This window comes from Rhinatrema bivittatum, chromosome 3 (genome assembly GCF_901001135.1).
Source record: "Rhinatrema bivittatum chromosome 3, aRhiBiv1.1, whole genome shotgun sequence".
Lineage (NCBI taxonomy): Eukaryota > Metazoa > Chordata > Amphibia > Gymnophiona > Rhinatrematidae > Rhinatrema > Rhinatrema bivittatum.
In genome coordinates, this window is record NC_042617.1 from 261929923 (window position 1) to 261943138 (window position 13216).

The 13216-nt window shown below is 43.1% G+C and overlaps 1 protein-coding gene across 4 annotated transcripts in view; it reads right to left on the reverse strand.

The window, feature by feature from the left end:
- PTPRK (protein tyrosine phosphatase receptor type K) overlaps nt 1-13216 on the reverse strand; it is a 1381492-nt gene that overhangs the window by 7912 nt on the left and 1360364 nt on the right. For all 4 annotated transcript variants that reach the window (XM_029594541.1, XM_029594542.1, XM_029594544.1 and 1 more), the window contains one exon: nt 3642-3777. In XM_029594541.1, the coding sequence (XP_029450401.1) occupies nt 3642-3777 (136 nt within the window). The remainder of the gene's footprint in view (nt 1-3641; nt 3778-13216) is intronic.

Sequence of the window (13216 nt, forward strand, 5' to 3'; positions counted from 1 at the left end):
GCTCACTGATTTTTTCCCTAACACACACACAAGCTCTTCCTCCCTCACACACACACGGGCTCCCACAAGATCACTAGCTCTTTCTCCCTCACACATGTACACACTAGTTCTCTCTTCTCCCTCATACACACACAGGCAGACTCACACTCACTGGCTCTCTCTCTCTCACACACATACACATATGCAGGCTTTCACACTCTCACTGGTGTGCTCTCCCTCACATCCACAGTCTCTCTTTCACACTCTCTGGAACTCTGTCCCTCCCTCCCACACACACAGGCTTTTTCACACTCCAGGTATCTGCTTCAAAGATCTATGGCCCCCCCTGAGCCTCCTGTTATTGTGAGGTGGGTAGGAGGGACAGCATTTGTGGCCTTAACTTGCTGTAACGTAGGCAGGAGAGAGGTGCTAGCAGCCCCACGGGCAGGAGGGGAGGTGCCAGTGGTCCTGCAGGGCATTTTGTTATACCATGAATGGGAAGGGAGGTGCCGGCAGCCCCGCTGGACCTTTATTTGTTGCATCATGGGTGGGTGGGGAGGGGCTTGTGGCCATGTTGGTCCGTGGGCAGGAGGAGAGGTGGTTTTCTGCTCAAGCTGATAAATCAAATTGAAATAAATAGCCATTTGTTAATTGGCAGGGAGGGGGATTTGTGTTTTATAATGGAATAGTGGAAAATTAAAATTAATTAAATAAATAACCTATAGTGCCAAAAGATGTGTATGTGTGTACACACCAACATATATAACATCTTTAATACAACCTTTAACCTTCAAGTGGAGAAAAAATATTTTCTGGAACTGGAACTAAAGTTTAAAAGCTTTCCCTTTCCTGACACAGCAAACATCTTCCATTTTCAAAGGCTTAGTATGAGCAGCAACTAACTATAGTAGAAGAGGAAACAAAAGCATCGAGCTGCAATGCTATGCTGCACCATGGATACACTGAACATTGTCAACTCTTAACTTAAACAAAACCTGCAGCTAAGGTAAGGAGGTGCAACTTAACTAGGACCTAAGGGCAGCCAACTTCAGACCCTATCTGTTCAGATTATTTATTCTTAAAAGAGCCAGGATGCAATAAACTTAACTGTTCATAAGGCAATGAGTCTGCAAGTGGAGGCTAGGGGGTGTGGGGTGCATAACCATCTTCTGCTCCCTGCCAACTTCCTCTCAAAACAAGGCAAGGGAGGGAGCTACCAATTTCTCCAAGCCTGACAGCTGTAGGTGATGCAGTAAGAGGAAGTGGTTGGGGAGGAATATTAGGGTAGTTGCACTGTATGCTTTCATTCTTATCTGATCGGCTTGACAAATGCAGATCGGAGCAGAACAATGCTATACCACACACACATCTGGGTTTCCTGGCTTGCTGTCATTTCCACTCAACAGATGCTTGCTTGCAAAGCTAAAAAAGCTGCAGATCCCACACTGCTGCAATAGCAAATGAAACCATTTCTGTGTTTTAAACTGCAAAGAGCAGTACACCATGGTACAATTATGAAGCACTGCCCAGTGATTCAGCATATGGCCATGTTTCAGTTTTACACTGGCATCAGTATTTCCAGATCCTTCATAAACAAGTACAACTAACCTCACACTCCAGTGCTGACTCTCTGCCTACCTTGAATTACTGTGGATTCACTGTCAGCCAAACCACAAACAATCAGCATCTCAACTACCAATTAATGTCTCATGCTGATTATCTAGAATTCGTGCTAGACCTAGCAGTGTAGTACAGTAGTTGGAGTAGAAAGTAGTGAATCCAGAGATCCCTGTATAATCCCCAAGTCAGGAATGACAATGGATAAAAATTGTATTTATTGATACTGTCAGATTTTATTGACAACCTAAGGTTTCACTATTCCCACTGCATGCACAGCTGGACTTACTAGGCAGCGTAGGACCGATCATAGAAAGGTGTGTGGTATTGGCAAATCAGCCTGTGTAGGGGCCCCCCATAACCTTTTTGTTAACCATGCTAGTTAAAAAAAATAAAAAAATGTGGATATAATTTAAAAAAAAAATCTTCGCTCTCCTAGCATGATTGTCTCCCTCACTACTTCTCATCCCTATTCTTTCATTCTTTTCTCATCCTGCATTAACCTTTCACCTGTTACCCCCACCCATACACATGAGTTTCTCATGCTTCACCCCCCCCCCCCATACACACTTGGTGCCTCTCTCTCCTTGCCCCAGACACACTTGTGACTTTCTCTTGTTCACTGGACTCTGTGATAATCATCTCCCTTATTCACAACCCCCCCTCTCTCCGGCATGATCCTATATCACAAGCAGGAGGACAGCAGCATGTCTTACCTGCAGCTACCTCCAATCTGACGTTTGAATTGTGGAGGGCTGGCAGGCTCCGTGAGACTACAGGTTTTAGTGCTGGCAGGCTGACTTCTGCCCCTGACTGAATCCCGACCTGAGACCTTCCAGATTTTGAGTGGCTAAATCCCACTGTAATAACTCCTGACCCTGATATGACTGTTCTTTAGGGAGGATTCAAATGGGGCTGGATAGCCATGTAGGCATTGTTTCTTTTCACTGACGTTGACAAACTGAGCACTGATGAAAATAAGAATTTTCAAAATGCCATAGCGTCGGGTGCTCCATGAGAAAGCAATTTATCCGTAACTGGCTACTGTGGATTCAAAGAATATCTTGGTAAGCCTTCGTTTGAGTTTTCCTGTGTGGAGTTGCAGGATAAGTGTCAGATCCTTACTTGGCTTTGCCTCACATTCATAAGAAAGCTTTTATTTGCATAAAAAAAAACTGTTTGGAATAATTGATTAGGTCCTGCAATATAAGGATTCATCATGGACCAATGATTATAAATCTGTTGGCAATTCCTAGCTAAAGGCATAAGATACAGAGTTTGATGGTGCAGTCTACATGCCTTATGAGGTCTTTCTGTGCAGAGCAAAAGTATGTGATATTGAATGCACTGAATTGTCTTTGAATGAAATATTGCTTGATTTTGTTTTAAATCAACAGTGGCATATTCTCTCTGATGCTTAACTAGCTGCATAATTCTGATGTTAGAAAGCTAGATGTCCTTGAATATTAAACCCTTACTGCATATCTGTCTTAATATGCCCATAAATAAATACCCAGTGATAAAAATAATCACTAATCTCCTTTTTTGATTTTTATTTTGTTTTTGCTTATTTTTCTTGTTTCCTCTCTTTTCTGGTCTTTCTTGGACTTGCCACAGCTGAACAATTTATTTAGAGTTGTTCTATTGCATTTATGATTGTCCTTTTTATTTTAGTTATTGTCTATTTCTTTTCATATTTTAACTGATTAGTTTTTCTTCTTTTCAAGTGTTAGGTAACCATTGAGCCTTTGTGAAACTGCACAGCTCAAGTTTGAATATTCTTTTGTTTTAGTAATTATATATTTGTGCTTCCTCTATATGCATTTTATGTATTATGGAGGTGTACTGTTAATGCATTTCTTGTTGGCTTTTCTCTATTACTAATAAAAATGCTGAAAATAAAAAAAAATCATTACTAATACAATGCTGTGGAATAAGCAAAGGATCCAAAATTAAAAGGCCTTCCACTGATGCAATGGTCTCTAATATTGCACCCTCCTTATACATACGCATAGCTGTAGTTTCAGACTAGTACGAGGACTTACAGGGCTTTCTACCATGTTTGGCTTGCTGTTGCGCAGTGTCTTTATCGCATGAAATACGTCCACCACGTTTTGCCTTTTGATCATTTCACAGATTATGCTGATGGCACAGAACATTCCACTGCGTCCTCCACCATTTCTACAAAGAAGCATAACAAAAGTGTTAAAAAACCAATCAGTGCTGTGTCCTTTTTGACTTTCACCATTCAACACGCCTCTGTTCCCCACTTTTAAAAGATAATGATTTTATATGTTTGGAAAACAAGTGATGGATGAGATCTGTACTTGGAGGACATGCCTTTTTACATAGCTTCCTTACAGCGCTGTATGTACCTAATAGTGCACAAGAAATAAGCATTAATGGTAGAAAAGACAGCACCCCCACAGTGGAAAATATTCAACATGTACAACATTCTCACTCACTCTCTTTATGCTTTAAATAGATTCCATGTTGTTGTGATGTATTATGTGGTATCAGCCCGGAAATTTAATCAAGCCTTACAAATTAACAGCAAAGAGAGAATTTAAATTCACTTAAAGATATTTATATATAGAAATATACATGACACATTTAGAATCTGTCTTTCAATTTGCAAGTCCACTGGCTGGGAATAGTTTGTATGACCCTCCAGATTTCTCAAAAAAAAAAAAAAAAGATCAGTGAAGATATGTACAAAGACAAGAGGAATTAGTGATGAAGAAGTTATTAAAGATTCGATGAAAGGGACATCATATCATATATGATGTTAAACATTCACTTCAATGTTACTACAATCACAGACCTAGAGTCATCATTTTGCGATAAATTTCTCACAAGAACACTGCCTGGGAGGATTTTCCATGATTTGGGCTGCTGCTGGCGCGCGAGAGAGTGAGAAAGGAGGGTAAACTGGTAACTCAAGGTGAGTTTTTGTGGTGGTCTAGGGTTTGGGGGGCAGTTTTACATGCAGGGTCAGATGTACATACAGCATAGTACATATCAGTGAAGATTTGATGCGATTTGGAGCTAGGAAAGGGACACAAAGATGAGATTTTTACAATGTATTCTCACCCTAGCTAAATAGCAGCTAGGTAGAGAGTGCATCAAACTCTCAGAGCCCTTGGAGGACAACTCTGACATATCATCCCCTCAGGAAACATAGGGACCCTCATCCTCACTGTAAAGTCTCAGGGGATGGGGCTCTAGTTGCTCGGCCTTCATCCAGAGATGTAAGCACCAGCAAAGCTGACTGAGGGGCTACAGGCCTCGGTGTCTCTGCTGGTCTAGGTGGAGCTTCCTCCTCGGAGGAACCGGCAATGGCTACTGTATCGGTAGAGGGCAGCATCGGCTGGCAGGCGTCGATGGCCAGTGGGCACAGAAGCACCGCTGCCGCAGGGGAATCATTGCGAAAGAAAACTTAGCAAAAACATCAAAAACCCTGACTACGAACACTACAGGAAAGCGCTGAGAGAGACTCTGTGTCGAACACCACGAAGAAAACCTGTAAAAAAACGTGAGAAAGAGAGAAAAATGTTTTCCACAAGGCTAAAAAGTCAAAGTGAGATCACTCACACCGCTATGCTTACAGCTCTGCGGAAAAAGAAAGACTGGAGATGGACCCCTCTTGGGCACGTGGTATAGGCCATGCTGGGCATGCTCAGTGTGCCAAGGCAAATTTCTAGAAATGCTGACATAGGTTTCTGTGTCGGGGTCAATCTGATAATGTCACCCATGTGTGAGGACTACCATCCTGCTTGTCCTTAGAGAACAGTAAAATCAAGAAATAAGAACTTAAGATATGCCATACTGGGTCAGACCAAGGGTCCATCAAGCCCAGTATCCTGTTTCCAACAGTGGCCGATCCAAGTCAGAAACACCTGGCATGTACCCAAACATTAGATAGATCACTGTTGCGTTCGTGCCTGCTCTTGCCCTCGCTCCACCCTCTCTACCTCTGAGGCGACTCCCTTCGGGTCTGATGGACAGTTGCTGCCGCGGCTTCTCCTCACCATTTCTTCCCGGAGTCCCTGGGCTGGCCTGATGCTGCGGATCCGCCATGTTCCTGATGATGTAGGGTGCACGTATGCGTGTGCTCCAAAGTTTGTACCAGCAAGGGCGCGAACCTCGGGGGCGTCCCCCCGTAGGTATGTCATCCGCTTCCAAGATAAAAGGTCTTTGCTTATGCTTATGAATTGAGTTAGCAAGGGATTGATTGTGGGGATCATCTCGACCCGCTTCATTCTCTGCTGCTCTGCCTCTTCGAACTTACCAGGGGAACCCGCTCCTCAGGGGCCACGCTCCCTCTTCTTGTTTTCAGATTGCTAAGACGGGATCCAGTACTCGCTCCTCGAGGGCCTATGACCCTGAACGCTCAGAAGACTCCCTATTACCTGGAAGCGATAGCAGACGTGAGTTTCTATTTCAGATTACCAATAGGAACTGGTACTCGCTCCTCGAGGGCCCATGTTCCTAGAACTCTGAAGATTCTCTTCTGTCTAAGACGCTATCGCAGGTACGGAGATCGTGAGTTATTATTAAAGATTGCAGATAGGAACCAGTACTCGCTCCTCGAGGGCCCATGTTCCTAAAATTCTCCAAAGACTCTCTTCTATTTCAGAAGCTATTTCATATAAAGATATTGTGAGTTCTTATTTCAGTTTGCATACAGGAACCAGTAATCGCCTAGAGGCTCCTGTTCCTGAATATACTAACTATTCTCTATTGCCTAGAAACCATTACAGAGATAGATAACTGTGAGTTACCATTGCTTTCTCAGAGCTGTCCCTGGAACCAGGTATTTGCTCAAGGGCCTAACTCTCTCCGGCTACTGAGCCTTCTTATTAATTTATGTGAGTGTATCATCTACTTCTGGTTATGTATCCAGCATACCCTGTCTACTCACTATCTATGAGTCTCTTTCTACAGCTCAGCAAACCCGGAGATAGCAGTTCCAGGATCTGAGGGACTTCAGCTCTGCCGGGCACATCAGCTCACTACTGCCACCTCTGGTGGTTCTACAACCTAATAAAGAACTATCTGTGTCTGTCTCCATACTCCAGCCTAGTCGGTGGTCCCTCTCATATCATCCTCCTGAGGGCGCTGTGATCTGCCATCGGCCCAAGGATTCACCATTCTACTTTAGAGTGCTCATCTCTCACACTTCAAGAGCTAAGTACAACAAACTGCTACCTTGCAGTCTAACCCTCAACTGTTGCTAACATCTCCTTCCTCAGGAACTGTATCATAACCAATTGCTACTTCTTAGCAGGAACCATACAGATGGCCAACACCTCCCTTCAGGGGAACTCTCGTATATCAGGTTGCCACTCTGTGCGGAGATCCATAACAGATACTAACTCCTCCCCTCTGGAAGAACAGATCTTATATGGTTGCTGACCTCTCCCCTCTGGGGAGCTACTCCATAACAGTTTGCCAACAGATTGCTAACCCTAGCAGAGACTCTAACAGATTGCTAAATCTGCAGTCCAACTCATAACAGATTGCTAGTTCCTCCCCTCTAGGGGAGCAAAGGTCAACAGGATTGCTAACTCCTCTCCTTGGGAGGAGCAAATCTTAACAGACTGCTAATTCCTAGCAGCTCCTACAACAGATTGCTAACTCCGAGCAGCAACTCTAACAATCACAAGCTACTATTGCTTATTAATTACAGTCATAGCAGTTTAAAGATTTATCTTCTAGGAACTTATCCAGAGCTTTTTAAAACCCAGTTACATTAACTGCTGTAATTACATCCTCTGGCAATGAATTCCAGAGCTTAACTATGCACTGAGTGAAAAAAAATTATTTTAGATTTGTTTTAAATAAGATGAACATAAGAACTTCATGGAGTGCCCCCTGGTGCTTCTCTTATCAGAGAGTAAATAATTGATTTACATTAACTTGTTCAAGTCCTTTCATGATTTTGTAGACTTCTATCATATTTCCCCCTCAATCGTCTCATCTCCAAACTGAACAGCCCTAACTTCTTTAGTCTTTCCTCAAAGGGCAGCTGTTCCATGCCCCTTATCATTTTGGTTGCCCTTCTCTGCACTCTCTGTAGTGCAGCTATATCCTTTTTGAGATGTGGTGACCAGAACTGCACACAATATTCAAGGTACGGTCTCACCATGGAGCCGATAAAGAGGCATATCCTCCATTTTATTTTCCATTCCCTTCTTAATAATTCCTAACATTCTGTCTGCTTTTTTGATTGCCATAGCACACTGGGCTGACTATTTCAATGCATTATCCACTATGACGCTTAGATCTCTTTCCTGGGTGGTAATTCCTAAGATAGAACCAAACACTGTGTAACTACAGCAAGTGTTATTTTTCCCTATATGCATCATGTTAAATTTCATCTGCCATTTGAAAGCCCAATCTTCCACAGTCTTGCAAGGTCCTCCTGCAATTCATCACTATCCGCTTGAGATTTAACTATTCTGCATAATTTTGTGTCATCTGCAAATCTGATCACCTCACTCATTGTACCCCTTTCCAGATCATTTATAAATATATTAAAAAGCACCGGTCCAAGTACAGATCCCTAGGCACTCCACTGTGAAAACTGACCATTTAATCCCTATGTTTCCTGTCTTTTTACTAACTTGCAATCCACAAAAGGACATTATCTCCTATCGCATGACATTTTAATTTTCTTAGAAGTCTCTCATATGGGACTTTGGTGAATGCCTTCTGAAAATCCAAATACACCACATCTACCGGTTCACCTTTGTCCACATGTTTATTCACCCCTTCAAAATAAAAAATGTAGGAGATTTGTGAGGCAAGACTTCCCTTGGGTAAATCCATGCTGGTTGTCCCATCAAACCATATCTATCTGTTTTGTGATTTTATTCATTATAACAGTTTCCATGATTTTTTCTGGCACTGAAGTCAGGCTCACCGGTTTATAGTTTCCCAGATCACCCCTGGATCCCTTTTTAAATATAGGGGTTACACTGGCCATCTTCCAATCTTCAGGTACATCGAATGATTTTAATGATAGGTTAGAAATTTTTACTAATAGGTCTGAAATTTAATTTTTTTTAGTACTTTCAGAACCCTGGGTTTATACCATCCTGTCCAGGTGATTTACTACTTTCCAATTTGTTAATTAGGCCTACCACATCTTCCAGGTTCACCATAATTTGTTCAGTTGATTTGAATAGTCACCCATGAAAACCTTCTCCAGAAAGGGTATCTCTCCAATAGCCTCTTCAGTAAACACTGAAGTAAATAAATCATTCAATGTTTCCACGTTGGCCTTATCTTCTCTAATTGCCCTTTTAACCCCTTGATCATCCAAAGGTCTTGACTGACTCCTTTGCAGGCTGCTTCGGACATATTTAAAGCTGTCCTTTCTACCTGACAGTCAATTCATCGGACATAGGGAGACTTAGAGACATCTAACATGATTCTCTCCTGTGGAACCTTAAAGCATAGTTGGCTCAGCACTTTATATGTTCTTCAAATGACAATTTTAGGACTCTGCTGTTTTCATATGTTGTTTGTGTTTCCCTGAAGAAGGAAGAAATTAGATCTTCCGAAACATTGCAATGTCTGGCATTTCAACTATAAGGCAGTGGAACCTCTTTAAACAGCATCCCTAACACTTTTGGAAGCAACTTTATAGATAAGTGCTTTTTTGAGTTATGCACAAAGGAAAGATTATATTGCACATAGCTTTTTGAATGTGTGTTACACAAATTCAGAATGACTGATGATTAAAACCCATGCACTTTAAAAGGGCAGCACTTCGAGTCCTGATGATACTTATCATACAGTGCAATACAATGGTCATTCTCTCTAATTTAAAATAAATTCTGTCACACATCTTCATTTGATCTAGTGAGATCAGCTGTTTTTGTTAATTTTGTAAATCAGCACATTACCTATGTTTGCAAAGTAAAATAATGTGCAATAAATCATGCAAATGACAAGAAGCCATTCACATGAGAAACGTAACTATATCTCGAGGAGATGTAGTTTGTTTGCAATAATGACAGTGTTATTGTTGGAAATTTTACATGTGACATTTATTCCCTAAATGGTTTGTACGTGAACATGGACCTGTTTATCGTGTGATAAGTCAATTTTATTACTGCAGCTTAGAACACTGGATTCTAAGGATGAATTCAAATCTTAGAAGAAAAGTTTAAAGCAGGGCTGGTCTCTGGGTAGGGAGAGCTGGGCTGTCACCCGGGGTGCCAGAAGATGAGGGACGTCTTGGAAGTCAGTATTGTTTGTTGGGCTGATCAGCCAAAGACCATGCAGCAGCAGTGATCATAGGTGGCCAATATAAGATAAGGCTTGAAGAGGCTAATCCTTCCCAAAAGCTGGTGGGCCAGGTCTATGCCTCTATGTCCCCTCCCCCACCATGCCCCCTATGAGGAAGAGTGGCAGTTAATAGCAGGTCAGTTTCCTTTACCATACTAGACCAGTCTCATACTATGAATTGTGGGATTATGGGTTCTCAAAGTTCAAACTGTGAGACTGGACCTGTGCAGCAGAAGATGGTGATGTTATTAAATGTTGTTTCTCTCAGCTACAGAGGGCCCAAAGAAGAGCTAGAAATACAACCATGGAAGGGCGGGGGGGGGGGGGGTGGATGTGGGGTAAGAATGACTGAAGTACTGGGAATTGGGGGCACATAGCAAGAGACCTATATCATATGGGAGGGTGGTGGAGGCAGGTAGAAGGAGACTGAACATGGAGTGTTGGAGGGAAGGGAGACTTACATTAAGGTGATGGCGGGGGGGGGGGGCAGGGAGACTGTAAACGGGATAGGCAGCAGGGAGGAGGAGGAGAAGACAGAGAAATGGGGTGGGAGAGAGGATCTAAGTTAGAGGGATAGGATTCAGTATAAGGAGGGAGGGAAATGGGGAGAGAAGACAGGGATTGGTGAAACAGAGAGGGAGGGAGGACCACATTTAGATGGAGGAAATATTTAGCGTGTACAGGGCATCAGGGTGGGGCAGACCAAATCTGGAGAGGAAGAAGGGACAGAGAGGATATGGGGATGGATGGAGCTAGATAGGGAATTAGGAAAGGCAGGATAAAGAGGGAGAGAGGACTTGAGATAGCAGAAAATAGGGACTGGAAACCAGGGAAGAATGTGAGTGATGGGGAAGGAGATTGAGATGGTGAGGGGGTTGGGAGGCAAAAGAAAGTAGATGAGGGATGGGTTGAGCACAAAGAACGGGAATGGCAGTGCTAGACAGTAGGCAAAAGACAGAGGAAAACAGGAGCCTGGGGAAGGAATGAGAATAAAAGGAAAGGATAGGAGCATGAAAGAGGGGGGAAAAGGACTAGGAAGGGGGGGGATGAGATTGGGAAACAGAATTCTGAGATGAAAATAGGTAGATTGTGAGAATTGGAAAGGACAATGGGGTATGAGATGGAGAAGATGGATGGAAAGAGTTGAGGGAGGAGGCAAAGCAATAGAATATTTGGAGAAATGGAAAGGAGAAAAATGTAAAGAGATGGTTGTATCACAACTTGAAAGAGCATGGTTGGAGACAGTTTAGGGCTGGTGAGGGAGGCAGAAGTTGTGGACTAAGGACAACAGAGCTAGATATCTGGAGAATGGGTTAGGGGAGCTAGAGGACTGAGAAGGGGTAATGAAGGGAAGGGAAAGTTAGGGAGGTGAAAAGCTGGGGTAATGAGAAATGAAGGGGGGGGGGGGGAGGAGGACAGGATGACTTCTAGTTATGAGTGAACAGACAGGGAGACATGAAAGGAAAAGATCAAATTCAGAGAAATTACCTGAAGGGAGGAAGGAGGATTCCCAGAGAGTAAATGCCTGAAGGAAGGTGATGGAGGGGAGATGCCGAAAGGGGGGGGGGGGGGAGGGGGGGATAAGGGGGAGAAAGTGCTCAGAAGGAGGAGATTAGGAGGAGAGAATGTCTGGAAGAGAGGGGGAGAGAGAGAGAATGCCAGGAGGGAGAAGAAGGAGAGAATGCCTGGAGGACAGAGAATTGGGGAGGGCGCCATTGACAATTTCTCCCAAGGAGCCATGTGTCTTAGAGCCAGTCCTGGTTTAAAGTAACTGTATTAGTTTATTAATTACAAGAGGCATAGAAACTCACCTCCCTCTATGCTACATCTCAAAACACGATGCACAGCTACATGAACCTTTACCATAACTTTCTCCTACAGGAATTACTAAGAGTTAAATCAACTCGTTGAAATTTTCCTCAAAAGTAAAATATCATGGTTGCCTCAGCTAATAACAAATAGAACAAGATTACTAAATATCTGAGGGTTATCTTTGTTAAGTTGTTTCATCTCACTAATGTGTTCTTCAGTGTATAAATTTCCAGGTTATTAGGATGGCCTTCTGGTGGAAAAGAACACTCTCTTTTGGATTCTGGTTATATAGCAATAGATGTGTATAAAATGTTGGAATGAACAACTCATAACCACAAATACTGTCAGCCCTAAAAACAGGTTTATATATGTAGTATAGCAATGCAACAGGTTGTTCATGAGCTATGTAAGATATTCATAATAATTGATGCTTCTTCAAGATTTCCTTGTAATGGGTACTTAATGAAAATGTTTTATATGAGGGCAACTGAGAAATATACAGTACAATACAAATAATGCTACCAATATATTTATTCAACTTGCATCCCAAACGCTGTTGAAGGTATTGAAGATGAATCAATATTTTATTACATATGCCATGAGGACCCTAAACTTGTATTAGAAACCCAGATAAAAATTATCTGCAGGTAGACTGTATTGCACAGTCATCTTTGGAATATCTGCAGGAAGCAAACTATTACATTGGTTGATCACATCACACTCCTGGGGTATTAATTACTAGAGATGTGAATCGTGTGCCAGATCGTCTTAACGATCAGGTTCGGCTGGGGGGGGGGGGGGGGGAATCTGATCGATAAGATATGTGAATTGGAATAGTTTCCGATTCCAATTCACATCGCTAATTTTTTTTTTAGGGAGGCCTGCGGCGCTAAAAAAAAACCCACCCGACCCTTTAAATAGACTCCCCTTAGCCTCCCCCACCCTCCCGACCCCCCCAAAACCTTTTAAAATTACCTGGTGGTCCAGGGGGGCCTCGGGGAGCGATTTTCCGTTCCCAGGCATCAGCTGCGCTAAAAAAAAATGGCGCCGATGCCCCTTTGCCCTTACCATGTGACAGGGTATCCGTGCCATTGACCAGCCCCTGTCACATGGTAGGAATACTGGATGGCTGGTGCCATCTTTAAAGATGGCGCCGGCCATCTTTACTCATCAGCCCCTATTATAGAGTATAGTATAAAGATGGCGCCGGCCATCAGCACCTATTATAGAGTATAGTATAATAGGGGCTGATGAGTAAAGATGGCCGGCGCCATCTTTAAAGATGGCGCCGATGCCCCTTTGCCCTTACTATGTGACAGGGTATCCGTGCCATTGGCCGGCCCCTGTCACATGGTAGGAGCACTGGATGGCCGGCGCCATCTTTAAAGATGGCGCCGGCCATCTTTACTCATCAGCCCCTATTATACTATACTCTATAATAGGGGCTGATGAGTAAAGATAGCGCCGGCCATCCAGTGCTCCTACCATGTGACAGGGGCCGGCCAAT